Source organism: Aotus nancymaae, unplaced genomic scaffold (genome assembly GCF_030222135.1).
Source record: "Aotus nancymaae isolate 86718 unplaced genomic scaffold, 86718_ANA_hifiasm-v0.15.2.pri h1tg000062l, whole genome shotgun sequence".
Classification (NCBI taxonomy): Eukaryota; Metazoa; Chordata; class Mammalia; order Primates; family Aotidae; genus Aotus; species Aotus nancymaae.
Window position 1 is genome coordinate 16,957,772 of NW_026988476.1, and position 27,296 is coordinate 16,985,067.

Sequence of the window (27,296 nt, forward strand, 5' to 3'; positions counted from 1 at the left end):
TTTTCAGCTAAGCAAACTAGTTGGACACAAAGGGACTGTGCAAGTAATTTTGTAAAGGATTTATGGATCAATTTAAAGTCATGCAGCTCAAAACAAATAAAACAACATAAATGTTAGTGAAAGAGACTCAAAGTCACTTATATTCCATTTAAAATTTCAAGAGGTAAAAGTTGTGCCTTCCACTTGAAGTAAATACATCTTCAAAGGCTGGAAAGTTAAATTTGAGTAATATTAAAATTTCTCACAACTTAATTTATATGGTAATATATTGATAGCATTGTTATCATGCACTCCTAGAAGATGTTACCTGCTGAAGAAAGTATTTTTGAGAAGCTTGACAAGTTATAAAAGATTTTTGGGTTAAACAATTCAAAATAAATCATCTCTAAAATGAAACAAGACAAGAACAACAAAAGTGGCATGGGATTATTTAGTTGTGTTTCACATTTCCTTGAACAATCAAGATTAATGAAATAAAGTGCTTTGCAAATAGACCTGGAAATGTGTTGGGAAATGAGAGAACATAGATCAAAATAGAAAGATTACTTTATCTTTATTTTCCACTGGTAATTCAAATAGCTTAAAAAAGTATCAATTCAAACTATTTACTTTTTTTTTCTTTTACCAAGACAGAGCCTTGCTCTGTCACCCAGGCTGGAGTACAGTGGTGCAATCTTGGCTCACTGTAGCCTCTGCCTCCCAGGTTCAAGCAGTTCTCCTGCTTTAGCCTCTCCAGTAGCTGAGATTACAGGCATGCTCCACACACAGCTAATTTTTGTATTTTTAGTAGAGATGGGGTTTCCACATATTGGCCAGGCTGGTCTCAAACTCCTGACCTCAGGTGATCCGCCCGTCTCAGCCTCCCAAAGTGCTGGGATTACAGGCGTGAGCCACCGTGCCCAGCCTATTCACTTTTTCAATTTGTTTCCACCAAAAATAGAGTCACAGGAACCAGATCTATCCTTCTACTTCAAACAACCACATAACTGGGCCACATATATGAAACCACAGTATTCAGGATACTGGATATCAGATAATGAAGAAGTGTGATCCCTGAGAAATGAGAATCAAATAAGGTGAATTCTATTATTGACCAATACCAAGTTTATAGGCCATGGTGCAAGTAGAAGAAAAAAGGGTGAAGCCTTGTAGAAAATCTGAGTTAAGGAGATGAGAGTTCAAAATAACAAGGGAAGCTAGGATGTTCAGAGCAGAATACCAGAGAAAAGGGTGGCAATAGTAAAATGAGAGAGAAACAGAGAACACTGCAGGGAGTCCCCCTTGAGTATTTAGCAGAGTACTGACCAGGAAATGAAATGAGGAATCTACCCAATACCTGGGCAAGAACCAGAGGGATGATTTTGAGTTAATAGTGCCCAGCCTTCACAGGACTGGGAATGGTGACTGTTCCCATCCACCATATGGAAAACCCTCATAATACATGGGACATTGGGTGGAGGACTCAGAATATTCTTGCCTCAGTCATGAGAAATAGCCCCATATAAAATATTATTTTAACCTAACAAATCTTAAAAGCAAGCCCTAAAATAATCAAACCGTTTCAAAGTAACTTAACTACCTTCCCTGAAAAAGCTCAAGAATATTTATAAGAATACAAAAATATGCAGTAGAAGATTTATTCTTATAAAAATATTTATAAGAATATAAAAATATCAAGGTAGAAGTCACAATGTCTGGTACCCAATCTAATTACCAGACTTGTAAAAAAAAAAATCAAGAAAACAACAATCCATTATGAGAAGAAAAATCAATCAACTGAAACCAACCAAGAACTTAAATAGATGTTAGCAGCAGCAGATAATGATTTAAAATTGTTATTCTAACTAGATTTCATACATTCAAAATAATAACTAAAGCCATAAAAATATTTTCTAAAGAGATTCAAATTGAACTTAAAGATGTAAAATCCACTGACTTAGACAAAAAACAGGCTGAATAAAAGTAGATTAGACATTGCACAAGAAACTATTGTTGAATGCGAAGACAGAATAAAAATTATCACAAATTAAACATAAATAGAAAATAATGAAAATGCCTTAATGAGCTGTGTGACACCTTCAAGGGACTTTGTGTATGTGTGACTGAAATCTTCAAAGGAGAAGAGGACTTAGCAGAAATACCTCAAGAAACATTAGTGAGAAAAGCCTCAAAATTTATGAAAGCTCTAAATCTACAGATCCAAGAAATTCAATGAACACAAAGCACATGTAGGAGGAAGAAAAATATACCAAAGCACACCACAATACAATTTATAAAAACAAATGATAAGGAAAATCTTAAAAGCAACCTGAGAAAAAAGTCGCATTATATACAGTAGGATAAATTTAAGGCTATCCACAGATTTATTCCTGGAAACAATGCAAACAAGAAGACATTGGTAAAATACCTGTAAAGTTCTAAAAGGAAAAAGTAGGATGCTATAATCAGAGGAAATCTTGCAAAAAATGAAGGTGAAACAGACATTTCTCAGAAGTACAGAATGTGGAAATAATTCAACTGACTCACACTACGAGAAATGTTAAAGAAAATCCCTCAGGTAAAATAACACTCATAAATGAAAATATAGACCTATAAAATAACACAAGAACACCAGAAATGCTAACAACATTGTGCATCAATTATACAAACCCAGTCTGATTTCTCAGTTGCAATGGGTAGAAGAGCTGAGTACAGCAGGGACATTCTCCAAGGTTTAGACCATTATGAATAAACTTTTACTCATTTGAACACTCTTGAGCATCTCCTTCAAACAGTATGGTACATGTCCTTTTGTGAATTTAATATGTCAACCCCAGAGTCTGTCAATTGTAGTGAACTGTAAAAGCTTACTGCTCTGAAGGTACAATGACTTCATTCTTCCAGGTAACAAAAGATAATTCACTTCTTGAAGTTCCTTCCTCTAATCAACAATTCTGGGGCCAGGATTCTATGGCTAAGATGGGCCAAATCACAAAGAAAAGCTCCTTTCTATAAGATTGCAATGTATATTTAGAGCTGGCAAATTTGGGTTCTTTCTTTTTGCCTATGAAATCCCTTTCATTCCTTATATTTAGGGGGACACTCTCTTCAGGATTCTCCCTGTCACAACATCCTGAATAAGGAAGCTGATTCCCTTGCGTAACCAATATAATTCAAAATAAGGAAAATCTGTACTTTTGTGAATGTGAAAAAAGACATAAAAGAACTATTCGAATAAATCACATAATAATTTAATATCTGTCTATATGTCATTCTGTTCTGAAATGTGAAACAATTTTAGTTAAGATGGTGATTTTTTTCAGTTGCCTTACTGGCTTATTCAAATTTCTCAAGAGTAGACACTCTGTATCCACATATGAAATGTAGTTTCTGCTTCTGTGACTCAACTGAAACCATTCTGTTTACCAGTTCCCTTATAGTGACTATTCCCTTGCACTCAACCTTCTTTGTAATTTGAATTTCACTGTCTTCTTTAAATTCCATGAACATCTAGATCTCTCTCCTTCTAACTTTAAAATATATTACCTAGGACTGGGCTCACCTTCCAGAGTTCTTTTTCTTAATTTATTTTTTATTTTTAGACGGAGTCTGGCTCTGTTGCCCAGGCTAGAGTGTAATAGCATGGTCTCAGCTCACTGCAACCTCTGCCTCGTGAGTTCAAGCAATTCTCCTGCCTCAGCCTCCTGACTAGCTGGGATTATAGGCATGCACCACCATGCCCGGTATATTTTTGTGTTTTTAGTAGAAACGGGGTTTTTCACTATGTTGGCCAGGCTGGTCTTGAACTCCTAACCTCATGATCTGCCCACCTTGGCCTCCCAAAGTGCTGGGATACAGGCGTGAGCCACCACGCCTGGCCTTAATGATTGGTTAATGTTCTGTATGGTACCATCCTTTAATCGACACTTATTCATGTATACTTTTCTTGTTAATAACAACTACCCTTACAGTTTTAGGTAGCATATATAATCTGACTCATAAATATACCTGTCCCCAAAACTTTGGATGAACATATACAACAACCTTCTGCACATCTTTAAAAAGATATTCCAGAGACATTTTATATTAACAAGTCTAAAATAGAAGTAACTATATTCATCCCTGAAATTCATATATTTTCTTCTTTTGTTATTTAATGTAATGTGTAGTATAAGCATTATTCAAGTCTTCCTAGTTCATGGCATTCATGGCTACTCCCCAAACTAAAATGTTCTGCTAAATTTTACAGTGAAGCATATCTTGAAATCATTCTGTTTTCTTTACACCACTTCCCTGGTTTGTTCCTTCATCTTTCATGTGAATTTTGCAAAGATGTCCTAACACATTTGCAGAGCCCATTTTCCTTCTTGAACTTGTCTTCTATATAACAACCTGAGTGATGTACCATTTCCTCCTGAGTAAAATATTTTGATGTTGTCCCATTGGCAAAGGTCCTTAGGGTCCTTAGGGAACCAATCTTTGACTTATTTTTGTGTGCCAAATTTCACATTAACATCTGTTTTCCTAGAAAATTCTGTATATGACTTGATGTTTTTGTTCATTGGGAACTTTGGTGGATTTGTGTTGTAGAGGCAGTTATGTGGGAAGTGAAAGTATATCTAGAATAATACCAACTTTTAGGAAAAAAATGACTTTTAAATGCCAATATCAGTATATGCATTTTAACACTAAGGTTACTTCTATCAGTATTGCTTTGGAATTCTGTCTTCCCAGTTTAATTTAGTTTGATGATATGTTGCCATTCATTTTCACAATTGTATTGTACTTCATAGAAACCAAATGATTCTTTTATTTTTTAGAATCATATGGGAATAACTTTTATGTATTTGCATATAATTGGCTGGTCTTACTCTTTTATTCTTTATCATTGTGAATGACTATGTATTTTTATCATCCTGGTTTGATTTAGATTAGATTACAAAAAAGGTCATTCCACCAATTAAAAATTGGCATGATTTTTATACCCTTACAACATACGCCATGAAATGCATCCAAAAAAATCACTAGTAGAAGGAACATTCAATGCTCTAAATAAAATTTCATGAAATACATCTGAATTCTTTGAAATAAGGCAGAGCACTATAGAAGATATATGTCATAGACTTTGAAGATATTTTATTATTTTAAAATATAAAAATATTTGGATATGTAGATATATATTTATATATGTATATGTGTTTGCACACATTAAAATCATGAAAAAGTATATTAACTCCATTGAAATAATTTCATGATCTGTTGTCTCTAGCTATGATGGCCAGTGTTACAGTCTTCAAGGTTCTGTATCTTTACTTGTAGCTCTCTTAGCTAACCCTCTAAGCTTTACTTTTCTATATAAAAACAAAGAAAAGGCCGGGCGTGGTGGCTCACTCCTGTAATCCCAGCACTTTGGGAGGTCAAAGCGGGTGGATCACGAGGTCAAGAGATCAAGACCATCCTGGTCAACATGGTGAAACCCCGTCTCTACTAAAAATACAAAAAACTAGCCGGGCATGGTGGTGCGTGCCTGTAATCCCAGCTACTCAGGAGGCTGAGGCAGGAGAATTGCCTGAACCCAGGAGGTGGAGGTTGCAGTGAGCTGAGATCGTGCCATTGCACTCCAGCCTGGGTAACAAGAGCGAAACTCCGTCTCAAAAAAAAAAAAAACTTATTTAAAGTCATCTTAATTTTAATTACCAGTGATCAATTACTGATATGGTATTAAAGAGGCACATTTTGCTAAACTATATAAAATTTCATCAAGAAAAATTCACATAGATTGAGAACTGATTACCAAGATCCATTATGGTAGAAACTTATCTATATTTTTTTTTTCAGGAAATAAAATATAAGCATGTTATTTTATAGAAATGGATTATATTTTTTTCCAGGTGAATCATTTAAATTTTAATAGACTATTATTTAAATCTATTACTTAATGAGTATTAACGGATAAAGGAAAAGGGCATTTCTCTTTACAAAACAGGTTTCAGAACTAAAGCACAACTTAATCATGTAATTTTTGTGATGCTTATATAATGGAATTTCTGAATATTCATATTTTACTATTTGCTCAAGATCCACCTTTAATGTTATGCTCATATACAGCAATTAATTAGCCGAAATTACTTTTCTTACCTGAAATGAAGTAATTGGGTATATATTAACATGAGCCTCATTCCATCTTTGTCCTTTATTCCCACTTGAAGACCACAGTGGATTCTCTATTGTTGTTTGCCCTTTCAAACGTAGATAAACATTTAAGACACCTAAAAATGACAATGACATTTTATTTTGCATATTCATTTTCACCTCAAATTTGTTTTTCCTTTACCAAACACTTGTAAACTTTTTAAACTGAAATTTTACAGAACACTCTAGTGACTTGTCCTCTCATCTCCTCTCATTTCCTATCTTGCTCTTACGACATTTGACATTTGATCCAAAAATAACCATGTCCTAAAACCCTAGAACATGTGAATGTTGCCTGATATTGGAAAAGGGATTTAAGGATTTTGCAATGGGGATATTATTCTAGATTACCAGGGTGAGTCTTAAATGCAATTATATGTATCCTTATAAAACAGAGGCCGAGGGATATTTGATATAGGAAAGAAGGCAGTGAGAGAAAGACATGTTACATGGCTGGTTTTGAAGATGGAGGGAGGGGTCAGTCACAAGGACTACTGGCAGCCTCTTGAAGCTAGTAAAGGCAAAGAAAAGGTCTTCTCACCTAGTGCTTCAGAAGAAGCCTGTCCTGCTGACATCCTGATTTTAGACCCAGAATACTTTTATAGATTTCTGTTCTCCAGAATGATAAGAGAATAAATTTGTATTGTTTTAGGTCACAAAGTTGGTGATCATTTCTTATTTGTTACAGTGGCAATAGGAAATTAATATAGCATGTAATCATGTACTAACTTTGTCAGAATTTGACTCTAATTCTATTGTCTTTTATTATCACTTAGCATCTCATTTTTTCAGTTTGGTTTATACCCGTCTCATTTTTCTTCCAAAAGAGGTATTAGAAAATAAAATGAAGATAGCTTTTATCTCATCATTTGATACCTCCCTTTCAATAGTGTGCTGTACACAGTAGTGATACTAATGATGATAATGATATTGATACAATAAAATATATTGTCAACACTTATTCCAGATGAAGAATTAATCCTCTCAACAATCCTATTAAGTACTTATTATTCCCACATTATAGATGAGAAAACTTAGAGGGGTTAGATAATTTGCTCTATGTCATACAGTAAGAAAATAGCACACACAGGATTTGAAATCAGAGTTTCAGAGTCTTGCATCTTAATCATTAGGCAATCAGTATTTTAATAGATAATTTTTTAAAAAAATCAATTTCATTGAGGTATAATTTCCATGCAATAAAATTCATTTCTGTGTGTACAGGCCAATAATTTTAGACTAATATGTACTACAATGTAAATACTTGATCAAGATACAACTAGTGTGTCTTGATTGTATCAATGTTCAAGATACAGAACATTTCCATTTCCTCAAACAATTCTCTCACTTTCCTCTGTAGTTTATCTTCCCAGCAACTCTCACTTTGGTAGCTAACTAGTGATCAGTCTTCTATCACTAATCAATGATTTCTTTTATAGAGTGTCATATAAATGGAATTAGGCAGTGTATAATTTTTGTGTGTTTGGTGAGTTTCCCTCAGCATAATGATGATGATATTTATGTTATTGCTTGTATTAGTCATTTTAAATTCAGTGCTTAATTTACTTATATTTAATGTAGTTATTGATGTGTTTATACTTAAATATACCATCTTGTTGGTTTGCATTTCTTTCTTCTGCTTTTCCTTCTCCCTGTCTTCTTCTATTCCTGTTTTTCAGGAAAGGCTTTTTTTCAGGATTTATAAACAAATAAAAAAATTTTAAGATTTCAATTTATTTATTGACTTCTTAACTATATCTCCTTTTACTATGCATTAGGGATGGTTCTACCAATAACAAGATAAAACTTTTCAGAGTCTAATTAGAGTCAATATTTTACTCCTTCATACTTACAACTTGTAATTCAAACTCCCTTCACATGTTCCACTATTACCTTATCCCGTTCATTTGACATTCAATATCTCCACAAATGTAACAACTTTATACAACATTGTAATTCATTTATCTGTCCCATTTATTTAGTAAAATATATCTTTTACTTTTGTTTATATTATAAACTTTACCTTACAGTAATATTTTTTAAGATCCAGATATTAATATATTTTCTATAAATTACAAGAAGAAAGGAAATACTGCATTTTAATTTCCACTTATTCCCATTTCTGGTGGTTTACATTTCTACTTGTAGATCTGAGATACTATCTGGCACCTGTGGCCCAAAGGGCATCCCTTAGCATTTTTGGCAGTGGTGAGCTTCTCGTTCTCTAGACAAAATTTCTCTGATTCACATAAGTAAAAATATTCTCATTTCTCTCATGTTTCTCATAAGGTTTAGAATTGAGGCAGGGTTTTGTTTTTGAGCACATTAAAGATGTTTCATTATCTTCTGCATGCTATTTCTGATGTGGGGTAAACCATCATTCATGTTTGTCCATTTTCATAGTATGCTCTTCTTTCTCTCTCAGGTCACTTTGGAGAATTTTCCTTTGTCTTTGGTTTGCAGTAGTTGATTGTGATGAACGTAAATATGGTTTTCTTTATATTCATCTTCCTCAGGGTTATGCTAATTTCTTCTAAGTCTTTTCCATTAAATGTTTTTAAAATTTATTTTATATTCTTTTTTTTTTAAGAGATGGGGTCTTGCTCTGTCACCCAGACTGGTGTGCAGTTGTGCCATCGCAACTCACTGCAGCCTCAACCTCCTGGGCTCAAGGAATCTTCCCACCTCAACTTCCAAAGTAGCTAGTACTACAGGGGCACCCACCATACCTAGCTAATTTAATTTTTTTTGTATGGATGGAGTCTTTCCATCTTACCCAGGTAGATCTCCAACTGACTTCAAGGAATCCTCCTGCCTTGGCATCCCAAAGTGTTTGGGATTACAGATGTGAGTTACCATGCCTGGCCCTATTATTTCTAACAGTATTTTCTGCCATGGGTCTCTTTCCTCTCTTTTGCACAATTGATTTATATATAAGTACATAAATATATATATGGAAAAATATGAAAGCACATATATATATAATGCTACTTATTATTCTTTTATAGGTCACTATGGCTCTGTTTATTTTTCTTGAATATTTTCCCCTATTTTCTCAGATTGGAAAATTTTATCTGTCTTGAAGTTCATTAACTTTTTTTTTCTGTCAACTCCAGTCTTCTGTTAAGCCCATCCAGTGAATTTTTTTTATTTATTGCAGTTTGTAGTATAATTCTTACTTAGACCTTTTGTATAGTTTCTTTTCCTCTGCTGAACTTCTTTATTCACTCATTGTATTTCCTTTGATTCTTTTAGCACATTCTCTCTTATTTCATTGAACACATTTATAATACCTTATTTAAAGCCTCTATCTGCTAAGTCCAAAGTCTAACTTTCTTAAGTTTGGTTTCTATGGACTGATGTTAACATTTTATGGCTGTAAATCATATTTTCTATCTCTTTGTACATCTAGTGACTTTCAATGAGTAATGGGCATTGTACATAGAACATTATAGAGACTCTTCAGCTGTCATCTTTCTCACAGGGCTATTGGCTCTTGTTATAGCATCTTGTTAAATTATAAATTGGCCATGCTGAACTTGTATAGCATTGGTTTTACACTACTAATGCAGATCTATGAAAAGCCAAAATTGTTTCCTGAAATCCTCTAACTTTATGGGACTCAATCTCTAAATCTGTCTTACCTATGGATCTTATTGGTGCTGGCATTTAGGCTTTTTTATAGAATGTCTAGAGACGACCTTTCTCCCAGGTGTGATTCTAGCTCCTAAAGGAAAGCCTCTCTAGTTTTCATTGTGTTGCCAGGAGTTTTATGAGATCCCTACACTCTCATCAAGTTTCATAGTTGAAACTTCAATATTCCATGCTGCTCTCCTCCCAGGTCTCCTTGCCCTCACCATCTTTGTGCCGTCAATCCCACAAAGGTTGCTATATTATAAGTCTTGGTTTTTCTAGTCTTCTTCATGTACAGTCTACCCTTCAGCAAAGACTCATGAGGAAACCCCATACAGATTTCTGGATTCAACCCTGCATATCTCTTTTCTTTCTGTTATCTTGACCCACAGATTCCAATGACTTCAATTGTACGGTACGCTAATCTTTGTTCCCTGACTGAGTGCGATCTTCACATTCTGCTTGAATGTTTCGGATCTGTGGCAAGGTCAGGAAATTGTCCTCAGGCAGATAACTTGACTATCATGGAGATCACTCCATTAGTTTCTCTTTTCTCATGCATTGCAGTCTTACCCTGTTTTTTGGTCTATTCTCTACAAATGGTTTCTAATATATTTTGCCCATTTTTTATACTTGTTTAGGGCAATAGGACTTATCTGGTATCATTTACTACTCCTTGGCTTTAAGACTATCTCCTTTTGATAACAGAGAATCATATAAATTATTAGTAATATGTTAATATGTAACACTTTACAATATACATATACATTTTCCATATAATGTAGTATATAAACTTATATGAATATTGGACATAAATACTAATGAACAGAAAAGACAGTATAACATTATCATTGAATCACTCAGAGAGTAGCCTTCTTAACATTTTGGTGTATGTTGCCTTAGCTTTTAAAAAAAATTTACCTACATATGTGTAGTTACATGATGTAGTTTATCCTTCAAATTTTTAGAGAAATTTTCTTTAATTCTTTACACATAAGATCACATGTATGCATATAAGTATATAAATATGTGTGTCCACATTTTAAGCAAAAACTGCATTCTTTGTATCACAATTGGATGACTCTGGCTTCATTTCTAAATCCCTCATTCCCTCAACTTCCTCATCAGGTAACTGATGATAACTAAATGACGATATCTAGCATAAGTTTTTAGTGAGAATTAAAGTATGTAAACCATATATTATTTCTCATATAATCAGCACTACATTTATCATTATATATAAAGATATTCAACTAAGATTTTTCTATTTCTCTATTGATGTGTTAGACTATATCAAAGCTATTCCATAATACTGAATGAATATTACATTACAGGAATAAAATATACTTTATAATAGACCATTGACTTTTTATTATAAGGTAGAATCAATTTGCTAGTTTTTTATTTTGGAATAAAGCACGCATATTTATCCATATGGTTCTCAGTTTTCTTTTTTGGTTTTATCTTTCAGTGTTGTATTTTCGCTTTCTGCTTCAAAATTACCTTCTATCATTTTTCCTCTTCAGGGTAAGAAAGAATGTCAAACCTGTCTTCCACAGAACTGACTTTAATTTTCACAGCATATTGTTTTTTCTGTTGTTTTGCTTCTAGTGTCATCTTTATCTGCTATTATACTATTTAAGGTGCATCACTCTTTTGTGACCTCATAGAATTCTCCTTTATATCTAGACTTTATCCAGTTCCATCTTTTTCTTGGTCCACTGTTCTCTTACATTCTTTCATAAAGTTCATATTCTTATGTGTTTTATTAAAGATGGAAAGCACATGCTGTACACATTTTACTTTCACCTGAAGTAAGTCAGTAAGTCTTTTTCACCAGTTTATGCTGCTTCTGCTATATGCCATGTGAGCCTCATTTTATTCTATGGAATCTACATTAGAACCTCATGTTTTTCTCTCTTCATTTTCTTCCTCTTTATTCATTCTTGAATAATAAGTAATCCTTTGGCATTTTTCACCAAACCGTTTTTGAGGCTTCTCTTATGCCCTTTCATATAGAGTTTTATTTCTCTTGGGTTGCATGACCTTTTATTTTGATTTAATTGACAGAAAATACATCCAATCAAGAAATTGACTTTTTAATAAAACATTAATAGAATATTTATAAGACCTATTGTAGTTTGCTAACAAAACAGTGCATACTATATGTCTTTCAGAATTCATGTATTTTAATAAATATATAATTTAACAACATATTAATATGTATGACTTATCTCTCTTATATCAATAATGATAGGGTATTGTGTCAGTACTGAATATTGTTTCTCACTAAGGGGATTCAGTTTGCCTGTGATTATGTTTACATTTCTTAACATTTTCTTTTTACATATGTAATATAAATTCAAACTTGAGTTATTTCTATTTGTTTGTTGAATTCATAATATGTAAAAACTATTTTGCCTAGGTTTAAAAAAGTCAGGTCTGAATTATCCCAGAGTTCTTATTAGGTTTGGGAATAGGCTAAATAAGGTGCATTGAATTGTGGCTAGATTTTATTTAAAAAGGCAAATTTTACTGGTTTTATAAGAAAAAGACACAGGAACTACAACTTATTGAAATAAATCTTTCAAATATAATTTCAATGTCTTACATATAGAGTAATAATTATGTTATCCCAGTTAGTGAATGCAAACTACTTATTTACTTGTATATTTTAGAGGGGATGATAAAAGCAGTGTTAATCAACAAATAATTGTGAAACTTTTCTCCCAGTAAGTTAACAGTTCTTAAGTTTATACATGATAAATAAATGCCAAAAGATATTTAAACTTATGTCAAATCATTTTGGTCAACAAAACTAGAACTTGTGAAATAGAATAAAGCTATTCAAGAGAAGTTAGAGTCAGCATGCTGATTCAGCACATTATAGTATTACAGTAAAAAAATTCTGAAGTGAATATGATGGATTGTGTTAATACTCCTTAAAAGTAAATTTAAATCCTCAGAGACACTGTGTTCTTGCTTTAGTAGACATCAGATACCAAAATGCATGAATTTAATCATCCCCAAGGATTTTCAATTTTATAGGATTTTTCAAATTCTATTTTTCTAAAATACAAGTTTGAAGAAGCTAAGCGAAACTCAAACTTTCTCTTTTCCTTAGTTTCTTAATTCCCATCTTTTGGTCACCACTCTTAAAAAATCAGGTGCTAGAACTTAGAGGACTTGGTCATCTCTTATGTTGAAAGATTGCAGGCAAACGGCTAAATGTCGTAACACAAGTGCTGTATTATCTCAAGAGTAATGGCCAAAACTTTGAGGTTATTCATGGAATCATGCAATAGCATGATTATTATTTTAATATTATTTAATATATATTATAATGTAAACTATAATTTGCATAAATATCACTATTACCTAGTTCTTAAGTTAACATAATTTTACTTTTATTAATTTTACTATAAATATGTATTATATATAGTTTAGATAAATAAATATATGTCCTAAAATGTACATATATATTCCCAGTGGATTCTTGAAATTGCCAAGTTCACATGAATTAATTTGTAATTTGGTTTATTCTGAGTTCTGGAGATCACTTGCATACAAATCACATTGTTATTATAATCAATAACACAGACTTATTAATTTGAGTTTCATATTTCACGAAAGATGAGGATGTGCCAAAATCATCCAGCTCTAGGCAAGATCTATGTATATTGATAGGTAATTGCTAGTATCATTTGTTTTATACAAACATAAATGAGAAATTATAAAATCTTTATTTTCTGCTTGAATAGAAACAGCTGCACAAAGTCCATTGATATTATTTTTTCAAAATATGATTGCAGTGCTATCCTAAATGAAAAATGTCAGTTAATTTTCTACAGCTATTACCATTCCTTCTGGTACACAGGTGAATTTGTACATTAGAGTCCAAAATGTTTCTAAATTGTAGCTTTCCTTTCTGTTTCTGAGGTGAGTCAATCTCTTATGCAGACCTTTTTCTTCTTTGGTTCTGTCACTGTCTCTACTCTCCCATAAGCACAGTATTCTCCATTGTCATACCTTGGCTCTGTCTATTTCTCATATTCTTTGACCTTTGTTCTCCACCTCCTATATAATTACCTCTTTTGGAAGATGCTTTATATTTCTTCTCTTTCATAGATACTTTTATTTTAATCCTGTTGTATTCCTCAGCGTTCGCTTCCTTGTTCACCCATGCCATGGGCTTGTCCTACATTTTGATATATATTACTTTCTGATCTTTATTTTATTCAGAAATGTATTACCTCAAAAAGGCGATGAACTATTTGATGAATACGAAATTTTTATCATATTTGTCTTTCATCCTCTATAGAACCCTAAACACTGTTAGATACACAGCATGTGCAGTTCATCCTACTGAACAGAAATGAGCGAATTCAGAACCGAAGGGTGAAAAATACCCATTACAATAAATCCTTAATGTCAATAAAATTTGTTTGAAAAGTTTGGTACACTAGATGAGAAACAGAAGTTAATTACCATCAATTCAATTGATGAAATATTTTCTATTATATTGAAAATGAGACTCAGCTTTCTGAGATAGTTCATTAATTTTGATTAAACACACTAGATTTTAATATAGATTGTCTAAGGAACCATCATCAATGAAGAATTAAATAGAAAAAAAATGAGTTTAGAAGTAGTTAGTGGTTCATACCTGGATTCTAAAAAGATAAATGTATTAGAGATTACATATAGTTACTATATATATATATACACACACACACACACACACACACACATACACACATATATGTACAGTAACAAGTATCTGTAAAAAGAGTTTTACTATACACTGTAATAAAGTCATGGCTAGATTCTATCCACCTCCTCCATTTTAAAATGCATCTCATTTAACAAAGCAGTTTACTGAATGAATGTCTTCCACCTATAACATTATTTTCCTTTTGAAAGCATCGGCATTATAAATATGAAACACAGACAGGACTTCACTGAGAGCATTGACTAATTCTTAACAGAAAGCGTGACTTAATATTAACTATTATCAAACAGCTCACAGTTTGATAGCTACTCCCTAATATCTAAATGGAGAACGCTAAGTAGCCTTATCTATCCCCTCAGTCACCTAAGAGTTGTCTTCTGCAAGGAACTTAATTCTGAGAATTTATCATAATGCAAGTATCTTAAAATTTATATTTATTCCACCGAGATTCTCCTAGAGTCAGTATAATCAAGGTTCTAAAATAATGGCTACTTTTTGTAAGATTCTTTCTCATATGGTGTTTAACTCCAAGGGGAAAAAAAATCCGAGTATATGAGCTGATTTCCTATTTGAGAATATATTTGATATGTAAGCAAGAATCTTGACATTTTAAATTCTAATCAGAAGAAATATGGTCTTTGACCAAAGTAAGAATAAAAACCAAACTCATAAAATCATGCAAAATATCATCACCTTTGCTTTCTCAATATTTTGTATAAAAACATTTTAAGTTCTGAGTTTAAAACCCTTGAATGTTAGCATATGTGTTAGAAAGCATTAATCTATTCTTGCCAAACTTTTGCTTAATCTAATCTATCTTAAGAGAAACTTAATGAGTAGTTAATTTCAGGTTCTTTACATTCTATCTCTACATTGTTAGATGATCATAAAGTGACATACCTGGTCCTTAATATTTCAGCTCAAAACAAAAATTTGATTTTATCCTGTGTTATGGTTTATCAATATATTAAAATTTTATTTGAACAAGTTTTATATCTTTATATGAATATCTTACTAAGTAAAGATACTGCTGATTACATTATTCAAATGTACTTTTATAACATGCATTTCTCTTCACATTGTTAAAAATATGTGATGCTTTTGCTTTTCTTTTTGCTTTAGTTGCCAGAGCATGTAGATGAAAAATCAAGTTAAGTCAATAATAAATGTATTCTTCTCTCTTTTTTTTTTTGACAGTCTATAATGTCTTAATGAAACTACCTTCTGTTTCCAAACTAAAGTCCACACTTTCAATTCCTTTGTATCGTTATTCTAGTATATCCAGAAGCAAAAGTATCTAGTTTGGATCATTCTTTAAATCTCTTGTGTAAATTTTGTTTCAGATAATTCAATATAAATAAATCATGGTTACTGTTCTCAAGGAGTTTACAATTTTACAGGGGTCAGTGTGATAAACGTTATGATAGGTATGCATATCAGGAGTTTTGGGAACAAACGGAGCAGAGAAAATAGAGAAGAACTTTAGCAGATGTCTTTGAATTGCCTCTTTAAGGAAGATTATGCATGATTTAAATGATTAAATAGGAGAAAAAGTACTTAATTAGGTAATTAAACAAATATTTATTAATTTTTGGGGGGAGTACTTGACTATTTACATGCAGAAGAGACATCATTTCTACTCCCATCAAGGCTACAGTTCAGCAGGACAAGAGAAGGAGCCTGTGAAGAGGCTCCAGGCACAAGAGAGCTTGACCTAAAAAACTCCAAGTATGATTGGAATAGACTATGTAGCTACCCCAAGGAGAAGCCAGAGGGGCATATACCCTTGAGGTCCTTACTGCTTTTAGAGAAAGATCTTTACCCTGGAAGCTATGGACTAAAAAGATGGCAAGGAAATTACTTAGCAAGCAAATCCTGTACTATACAGAGATGGGGACTCAAACTGACCATTATTTTCCAAAATGCATTTCAGAACCCTAAAGACTGATGTCCTCATCTCCAACCTCTTCAACTGTCTCTATATTGTCAATTACTTTGTGCTCCCATTTACTACTCTCCTAAAGCTATCTCTTTGAACATGTAACTATTTATTTTGCGGAGAAAATAGAGACAGGGAGGCAACTTTCATGTTAGCTTGCTGTTTTTGCAGGTAGAAATCTATCAGAAGCCATGTTACTATTAATACTTAATTTTTTTCCCACTTTAGTGTAAATGGAATCAGTTTCTCTCTTCAAGTCTCACTTCCCAACCAGAGCTCTAAATTTATTGATTAAAAAATCATCCCTATGATTTATCTCTAAGCTAACCCTTTTTATTACCTTTTTTTCTCTTAAAATAAGCCCTTCTACAATCCCACATCTCTCTACTTTATCAGTTGTTTTACACTTTCCTGTTTCTTCATTAATGAGCTACTTTTCCTTTCCTCCTGTTTACATCATAGTGGAATTAGGTTTCTAGAAACACAACTTTATTGAAGCATTCTTATCAAGTACAATGAATGTATTCATAAGTGCCTTAATTTCCTGGTATGATATGATGCTTACATTGCACATCCTTTTTTAAAGAAATGAATGATGTAATTAACTTGTATTTAATAAGCTTTTTTCATTTCTAGTGATCTCATATGAGATCCCCCCCCCTTCTTTTTTTGCAAGAACATTAGAAATTCAGTGAATTCATTGATAATTGAAACGTCCATCAGTAGTCACAGGAATGCTGAAAAAAATCTTTTATTATTATCAGTGGCTGGATTTTGTATCACATATAAGTCAGCAGGTACTTTAAGGATAACATTATAGTTTTCATTTAAAAACATTTTTTTTATTCAATCAGTTTTGATGAAACATTTAACTCACAAGAAATTGTACCAGTGTGACAGGGCCAACTCAGCCTTCTAGCATGAACTCTCTTGTGCAATTCTCTCCCCTTGGGTATGGGCTTGAATTACCAACTCAGTCACATTAAATGGAACAAGATAGACATGACGGGATATCACATCAGGGTTAGGTTACGAAAAATCCCGGGCATGCATTCGCTCTCTCTTCTTAATGGATTACTTCCTTTAAAGAAAGCCTGCTGCCATGTCATGGGACAGCCCTGTAGAGATGTCCAAATGGTGAGGAACTGAGGGAGGCCTCCAATCAACAGCCAGCAAGAAATCAATAGCTAGTCCAATCTCTTGAGGGAGCAAAGCCTGCCAAAAAATCAAGCAAGTGGGCTTGGAAGTATATCCTCCCCAAACTGAGTCTTCAAATTATACTGAGGTCCTTTTACGGAAGTTTGACTACAACCTTAGGAGAGACCTTGAGCCAAAGGCACTCAGCTGAGCTATACCTGTATTGACCCACAGAAACTGTGTAATAATAAATATTTGTTTTAAGTCCCAAAAGTTTGGAGAAAATTGTTACACTGCAATAGAAAAGTAATACAACATATCTGACTTTAGTTCAAAGAGGAGTCTTTCTCTGTAGCAATGTATTGCTCATTTCTGTATTAGATAATTATGACCCTTTGGTATACCATCCTTTAGTCACAGTTAAAAGTGCAAGATGTATTTACAATTACTCAAGAAGTTACAAATTTAATTAGGCTATTAGAAATTCAGGACAGTCCTCTTTGAATCTAGATTTTCAAAAGAATGACTAAAACAGTTTGTAAAACCAGTGACTATAAATGCCTCCTGAGTTTACAGATGAATGAAAGTCTGAGAATCATACATGCAAAGAAGGAAGGTTTTAACTACTGGCAGATCTGTCTAATGAACTGTCTTATCTAGTTCTAACTGATTACACAATACCTGAAACAGGTATTTTCTCCTAGATTTTAGCAAGCAGCATGCTTGCATCTTGCTGAGAGGAACCCAAGTAATAAACCTGGTACCCAGCCTGCAACCTTCAGTCTGATGAAGCAAAGAAATGACACAGGGGTCAAAATGTAAATGTTTGCCAAGAAATAGAGAACTTTCCTCCCAATTTCCCCTGACTCCAAAATACTCAGGATAAAACTAGCAGAAAGTCAACTGGACATCCATTGACAATAAAGAAGCATAACAGCTATTCAGCTAAAAGTGTATTACAGAGTATTACAATGACATGTTAAAAGTGTTTTTAAAGTATTTTAAAAATAAAGCCCTAAAAAACTAGTCTCTTAAATAAGGTGAACATATTTTATGCCTTAAACTAATTCAAAATATTGGTCTTAGAAATATTTATTTAAAAATCAATTAGAATATGTGTTCCAATGTAAATTGGAAAAAGAGAAAAAAGTCCATGAAATATATTCAAAATAAAAGTAAATAGAATGCACATTATTGACCAAAAGGAAGAATTAGAGTTGAGCTAATCCTACATTAGTAATAATATAGTAATCTCACAATAAATAAAATGGTTTAGCAATTGTTAGATTTAGATTTGTTTCCTTTCATGGCTTTTTAGGTACTTTTCCAGTCTAGATTGTTTCTGAATGATTTTACCTACTTTTTAATGTTTATTTTCTTAAGTCACATCTCATTATGCTTCTTGTTTGCACAAAATCTGTAATAACTTACACCACTAATAAATAAATGTCACATAGTTAGCTAGGCTTGCAAAACCTTCCAAGAGGTGTTCTTGCAGAGTAATAAAACAAGCAGAATCTGTGTCCAGCTTCCCATGTTTGTATGATGGCTTCACTACTTAGCCGTATGACGGGCATGGGAACTAAAGTTCTTTATATTTCAATTTTGTTATCTATAAAACAGGATAATGATTTTAATAAGCACAAATGTGTATTGTGAAGATTAAGAGAAATAATCCACAAAATATCTTGGTCTATGATGAGTACTTCATAAATGTCAACTATTACTTTATTATTGGTAGTATTATTGCTATTTGAGATTCAAAGTAACTTAAGATTATGAATGTCTGCCTTCTGGTTGAAGATACTATGTATGTTGCCTAATTTAACCCAAACTACAGTTTTCTGAAATGAGAATTACTATTCTCATTTTACAGATAAGGAAACTAAGTTTCAGACATTTTAAATGACTTCTCGAAAGTATTACAGCGATTAAGTGCTACAGCCAAGTTCCAGCCCAGGTCCCCTGACTTCATGTTTATAGTAGTTTAACTTTGCAGGAGCTTTCTGGCTGGGCACGACGGCTTATGCCTGTAATCCCAGCACTCTAAGAGGTGGAGGTGGGAAGATTGCTTGAGACCAGCCTGGGCAACATAGCAAGAGCTTGTCTGTATAAAAAATAAAAACAAATTATAAAACAAAACAAAAAACCCAAATGCTATCCTTTTAGGCTTGTCACATATTGCTCTAATGTGAAGAATACTAGTTAATCGTGTTGGGTATGAGTTTGAATCCCAACACAACCATTTACTTGGCAGTTCATACAAACTTCTTGAGGTTCAGTTTTCTCCATGTACAAGACGGACAGTGACATTCACTTTTTACAAACTTAATTGAGATTCAGTTGAGACTCTTGTAAAGTGATTGACATTCACTTTTACAAACTTGATTATTTAACTTAAATAATATGGTGGCTGGCATATACTATGTGCCCAATTGTACCAGTTTATATCATATATATTTATACTATTATTTTATTAACTTATATAAAGACACTAATGTAATCCTAACTTCTCACATTTTACTTCCTTATTACCAGTGGCTTAACCCTCCCTGTGCTAATCTCGGCTTATTGAAAACATACCCTTTTTGCATACCCAGAGAAATGTTTTCTTTTGTATTGATGCATTGACTCATTCTTTACCTAGATTCAGATCCACAATCCCTGGTTCAAGCTCATTATTCAGACTTTTGTATTATGTTAGAAAGGTGAGAGAATATATCACTTGTATTATATTATGTGATATCTCCTGGAATGGTCTGGAATAGAATCCTATTAATAAGCACAGTAATATTTTTGCAGCAAATGGTATAAATGCTCACACTCTTTTGGATAGAGACTATAAATAGGTTCATATTGGTTCAGGTTATATATCAGGTTAACATGAAATTCCAAATTATTTAAAAAAATTGATAAGCAGTTCAGGATTTTAGAATTGCACATAAAATGGTAGACCTGCATGATCTTTTCCCTCACAGAGTTCACTGGGTCTACCCTCAGTGTAACGTAGTTCTTTGTAGAGCACAGTTATGCATCTACTCATCTTATCCTCTGTTGCTATACAAGGTCTGCAAGGGAAGGAAATGTATCTTTATCTTTGTATACTCTGCAGGATCTAGAATGTTCTTAAATCTTGTCAGGTGTGTTTGGCATACTTTAAAAACATGAAAAAAATCAGTATTTCAAATATGTGGATGGTGCTAAAAATAACTACAACATGGCAATGTTACTTTTCATCATGATTAATCTGCATTGAGTCATTTTTGAAGCAAATTTTTTGGAAAGAAGCAGCCTAAGTTATGCTGTGTCAATTCCATGAGATCTTGTAAAGAATTTAATTCACTGAGGGTCTGCCTAATTTTGAATTTCAAAAGAAAGTTGGTGATGCTCTAAAATGTCAAATTCTAATCTAAATTAGATGGTGGGGAAAAATTCTTAGTATCTCATTTTGCAATTTGCAGATAAGTCATTGAAAAAGTAAATTGTAGCATTCTTTGACAAAAATTATTTTAATGCTGTGTGTTTATGAACTTTTTTCTTCTTAGTTATCGTTAACTTTATAAGAATCAGTAATTATTGCTATCTCACCTATATGTTGTCCATACATGTGATAAAAGAAGCTGAAACAATATGCAGTGTTTGTGGGTCCATAAGGGTTTTTGGGAGCTATGCTGAAAACAGGGCTGAGAAGTCGAGCCTTTTCGCCTTCCAATCTGGGTCGTGATGTCTCAATGTACATATAAAAACCTTAAAACAGACAAAATAAAGTGTTTAAACACATTAGTCTTAGGCAAAATTAAATTTCAAATCACTGAGAAGTCTTATAGTTTTCATACAAAATAAAGATGGATAGGAAGATTTGCATCTCATTTATAAAATCTGTATGTGTATATATAGCTAATAGTAGTGTTAACATAAAGAATAAATGATCTACCAAATTACAGATAAAATGTATAAAAACTTGAGACCAAATTCAAAATTTAGACTTGAGTTATCAAAAAATTCCTATTCTCTCTGCTATACACATCAGTGAGTTCTGAAAAAAAATCATGTCTAATAAGTTTTGTAAATATCTACATTGATACTGTATAGGAAATTTAATATTTTATGCCATAATCTTCAAATACGTGGCTAAATATTAGTATTTCATATTTGTAACAGTTTTTAAAATTCTCTGATTGCCACGAACACAACAGTTCATACCCTCATACCTTCTTTGGAGCCACTGCGGTCAGCATTAGGTCCTGTATTAGGAGTATATTTTGTATTTCTTGTTGCAGTACTTTGTTTGGTCCAGTCAAAATTATCTGTATCATCTTGAGTGAACAAACAAATATTGCCATCTTCAAATCCACAATGAAATTCTCCTGTTGATAAATTTTAATTAAATTAATACTGAATAAATTAATACAAATACTGCAATATTTTCATAAGAAAAATGTAAACTATTATGCAGCAAAATAATGCAAGATTGTGATAATGGCATGACAGCCATAATAATGCAACTGTTGCACTATATGCACTATCTATATACAACTGTATAGATTACAACTAAACATAAAAACAATCCAATTTTAATGAAAAACTAAAATAATTTTACATATAAATTAATATCTTACTGAATAATTAAGACCCAAACAATTTTTCTCTAAAACATCCAGATAACTGAAATTAAAGAATACAATTCATGCTTGAATTATAGCTGAATAATTTCCCCAACTTTCATTTTGTTAGTATACAATCAATCAAAACAAAACTGTCAATTGGAAAATTACCTTTATCAATTTACCCGATGGGAGTTTTAAATAGGTATACTTTAAATTTATAATTTTTCATGCATGTCTACAGATGCTTTCTAATACCCACTTGCATAAATGGAAGTGTGCTTAGGGCAAGCTAATAGCAAACTATTTTGAAAAGTACTCATCTTTCATATTTTATCTGAATGTGGGTTTCCCGGATACTTGAAATTCATTTGAAACGAAGTAATTATAAGATATTTTAAAGATTTTTTAAGAAGGACTGTGATTTCTTGGATGCCTAATGTATGTTGAGTTCAGACCCAACACAAGTTGAGACAAAGACTTTTCATCTATCTCTGAAATGTGGGTGGTAGTAATATTTCCAGGTATCAAAGGTTTTCTTACTGGGATGTACCCGGCTTGAAAAATAGGTGTAAATAAAAAAGTTGATAAGGTCTGCTAGATACATTATTAAAGAGTGTGTTGTTTCCTTAAGAAAAAAAATAAACATAATGTATATTATTTCACTCAGCCTCATAACAACTCTATGAAATCACAATAATCCTTAGGCAAGAGGCTTACAGAGGAGAAAACTTTGGCAAAGGTCAGCTATTAAATGATAAAGTCAAATGGAAACCAAATTCCCTGGAATTCATGGAGATACAAACACCTAAAGAACAAAGACTTCCATTTTAGTCTCTCTCCAACCTACCCAAATGGGGTTAAATTTATTCGATATCCTTGGAAATGGAGCCTTGGTTGAGATTATGTACCTGAATTAATTAAAAATTATTGGTACTTACAAATAAAACAGAAGCCTTTCCCTTTAAATTTAGGGATTGAGTTTATGTTTTCTTTTTTGTTTTTTAGACTAAACACTTGCTTTATCTCTTTGTCTTTCTTTATATTCTATATTCTGGGTTGGTAAAGTTATAGGAAATATATGTATTTAAGGGAGTCTAATCAATAAATTAATTTCTGAATAAACAATATTCTACATAAAATATTTATTAGACACATTTATGTCACAGACCTTGTATTAAACAAGACATGACCTTTTGATGCTATCAACTGGAAAAATAAGGTTGGTGACAGCAGTGTAGCAGTGTATGCATTTATATACGTGCATGTATTTCTTTAAACATATTTTAGATATGATAGGAGATTTCAAACTGCTTTGGAGTTTTGAATCCCATAAAAGCAAAGTTTGGGCCGGGCGCGGTGGCGGCTCACGCCTGTAATCCCAGCACTTTGGGAGGCCGAGGCGGGTGGATCACGAGGTCAAGAGATCGAGACCATCTGGTCAACATGGTGAAACCCCGTCTCTACTAAAAATACAAAAAAATTAGCTGGGCATGGTGGCGTGTGCCTGTAATCCCAGCTACTCAGGGGGTTGAGGCAGGAGAATTGCCTGAACCCAGGAGGCGGAGGTTGCGGTGAGCCGAGATTGCGCCATTGCACTCTAGCCTGGGTAACAAGAGCGAAACTCCGTCTCAAAAAAAAAAAAAAAAGCAAAGTTTGATTTTGAATGTTCTCAGTTATTTAGTTACATATTACATATGCACAAAAAGATGTCACAGAACAAATGTGAAGACTAAGGATTTCAGTTTATACATCTACTGCCAAGTCTTACTTTTTATGTTATTTAAGACTATGTATAATGAATTTTTATAACACTGTTAAACCACATTTTTTTGTGATTTAAAGTTGTTTAAAAAGATAAAATACCTTGTCTTCAAAAATCAACAAAATAATTTTTGAAACAAAAATACTTGTCTTTCATAGTAAAATTAAGCAATAATGCAGCTTCTGAAAACTACAAAAAATGACAGTTGTGCCTAAAACTTCATAGTTTAGGTTATTATATATGGTGTAAGTTGTTTACAATATTATAACTAGTGTAACAATTCAAATCAAACAAAGATACTTAAGCAAGATCAATAGTTCTTCATTCCTTCTAAGGACATATATCTTTACAATAAATAAACCTATTACTGAAGAAAATTTATAAAAAGTTGGCAGGTAAAATGAAAATAAAACTCACCGGTTAAAACCCAATAATTTTAATTTTTTTTATTGTTATACTTAAGTCCTAGGGTACATGTGCAGAACGTGCGGGTTTGTTACATAGGTATACACATGCCATGGTGGTTTGCTGCATCCATCACTCTGTCATCTACATTAGGTATTTCTCCCAGTGCTATCCCTCCCCTATTCCCCCAACCCCTGCTGTCCCTCTCCTAGCCTCCCACCCCCACCCTGAGACACACCCCAGTGTGTGATGTTCCCCTCCCTGTGTTCATGTATTCTCATTGTTCAACAACCACTTATGAGTGAGAACATGTGGTGTTTGGTTTTCTGTTCTTCATGACTAAAACACCAAAAGTAATGGCAACAAAAGCCAAAATAGAAAAATGGGATCTAATTAAACTAAAGAGCTTCCGCACAGCAAAAGAAACTATCATTAGAGTGAACCAGCAATCATTTAAAAAGTTTATTAGAATACAGGATATCTGATAAAGAAAATGCAATGAGCTGTACAAACTTTTCAAAAGTCAATGTAATATTAAATAGTAAAAGAGCTTATAAAATAGGAAAGTAATAAAGTCCAGGATTTTTACAAAGATAATAGAACTGAGAATTGAATGAATCTTGAATTTTCTACTTCTTTTTTTTTTTTTTTTTTTTTTTTTTGAGACGGAGTTTCGCTCTTGTTACCCAGGCTGGAGTGCAATGGCACGATCTCGGCTCACCGCAACCTCCGCCTCCTGGGTTCAGGCAATTCTCCTGCCTCAGCCTCCGGAGTAGCTGGGACTACAGGCACGCGCCACCATGCCCAGCTAATTTTTTGTATTTTTAGTAGAGAGGGGGTTTCACCATGTTGACCAGGATGGTATCGATCTCTTGACCTCGTGATCCACCCGCCTCGGCCTCCCAAAGTGCTGGGATTACAGGCGTGAGCCACCGCGCCCAGCCTTTCTACTTCTTTTCTAATTACAACATGATTTTGGCAGAGTTTCAAGAGCTACACAGAAATGACTAAAGATGTTTTAAATATTCTCCATTATATGGTCTTCAAAATTTTGCTTTTTTGGTCTGCAGAAATTTCCCTGAATACTTCTCAATATGATGAAAAAATGAAAATAAAAACTCAGGAATAAGAAACCTGATACCCAGTGGTCCTTTTGCACCCACAGACGCTCTTTAGTCCTTCTTTAAGCTTTTAAAAATCTACTCTTAAAAATAAATAGCTCTGATTTAAAATATTTCTTCACGGTAAATCCTCTGTTGATTTAAAATTATTTTCCAGGGACAGGGAAGTTTTCATATATGGGAATATTTTTAAGGTAGATACATATCATCTTATAATGTTTAAATAACTTTTCAGAAGTCCCCAAATTTAACAATTTTACAGAATTCATAACCTAAATTAGACCAAATACATTGGAGTGGTACAGTAGTGTTCTATAAAAGAAAGTCTAAATTAAACCCATCCAATACCAACTTTCTAAGTAATCATACTCATATAAGTGGAATATAGAAATTCAAAGAAGGAAAATCAGGAAATGCATAACAACAATAAAAATAATACGCAATCCCACACAAAATCCCACAGCTGCAGAAAAAGCAAATATTGAGAAGGTTGGCAAATGGCTCCATATTTCAATATTTAGGAAAATCTATAAACCTCAATTATCAGTATTAAAAGATGTGTTTTTGTATCCCTATCCTTTGTATTTTAAAATCTACGTTTAATGCCGATTTTACTGATTCTGAACAATTGTGTTTTAAACCAATCTTTTATACAAAGATTTCTAAACAATCTTTGCATAAATGTTCTATTTTCATATTTATTAAATATAGTGCCATTTTGTAAGTGAAAATATACTTACTCAAATGAGGATTTACAGGAGCTACAAGAAAAGGAAAAGGAACAAACAAAAAAACAATGTTAGCATGGCTTGAATGTCTTTTATTTATTAAAGTCTAATCTGTGTCTCATAGTTCCTTACCAAAAGTTAATGATCTTTCCCACTGTGACCATTCAGATTTATTTCTGCAATCCATTTTGTTTTAGAGGATTGAATACAATCTGCTTTGGAGCTCAGCAATGACAACTTCAAATTACCAAAAAGACCAATTCTCAATAGCATGGGAAATTTTCCTTTTTCAAGGTATAGAGTTTCTCACCTCTTAAATATTTTAACCAGTACTAAACAAATATACTCAGATATCAAAACTGAGACTGACAGTAGGCCAAGCTATAATCTAGATGATTTAACAATGAAAACAATTATCTGGCAGAATTTTGGCTTTTGGTTTTGTTGATTTCTGCTTCTGCTGAGAGTAAAGTAGAGAGCTCATGACATATATGAAAATAAAGCCATCCTGATACCATGTTGTAATATGTGTACTAAAACTAATAGCAACATCAATGCCTTTTTGTTTAATTACATTCAAATACGCTCATACACACACATGTGTGCATGCATACAGAGTTAAAATGATGAGCAACACATTTTGTGTTTTGGAGTACCAAAAGAATTTTTTTCCAAAAAAGTAATTATATCTGCAACACAAGTACCAATGAATTTCCACCCAAAGAGTAATGAATACTTGAAATATTACTAACACTTCAACAAAAATATCTCTCATCTAAGAGACAAATTTATATCTGTATGTATGAATTAACCACTTATTACTCTGTGAGAAAATTCTATTCTGGATGATGGAGAGCATTGATGTAATTCCCCAAGATTACAATGGGCAGAATGTAGTTTCCCAGGAGTACAATGGGCAGTTAATCTATAGTGCAGAACTTGTCTAATTTGTCATTTTCTTAGTGTTTGTCATTAACTGCCTTTATTATACTTGTGCAATACTAATAAAGTATTATGGACAAAAATGTTCATAATTGTAACATTAGTATAAAAATGATGAA

The 27,296-nt window shown here is 32.9% G+C and overlaps 1 protein-coding gene across 4 annotated transcripts in view; it reads right to left on the reverse strand.

Annotated features, from left to right (window-relative positions):
* Positions 1-27,296, reverse strand: part of MDGA2 (MAM domain containing glycosylphosphatidylinositol anchor 2) — an 868,798-nt gene that overhangs the window by 14,914 nt on the left and 826,588 nt on the right. For 3 of the 4 annotated variants that reach the window (XM_021668181.2, XM_021668182.2, XM_021668184.2), the window contains 4 exons: positions 26,248-26,268; positions 21,824-21,979; positions 21,201-21,359; positions 6,118-6,248 (listed from right to left, as the gene is read on the reverse strand). In XM_021668181.2, the coding sequence (XP_021523856.1) occupies positions 6,118-6,248; positions 21,201-21,359; positions 21,824-21,979; positions 26,248-26,268 (467 nt within the window). The remainder of the gene's footprint in view (positions 1-6,117; positions 6,249-21,200; positions 21,360-21,823; positions 21,980-26,247; positions 26,269-27,296) is intronic. The other variant, XM_064365839.1, reaches the window with a different exon arrangement.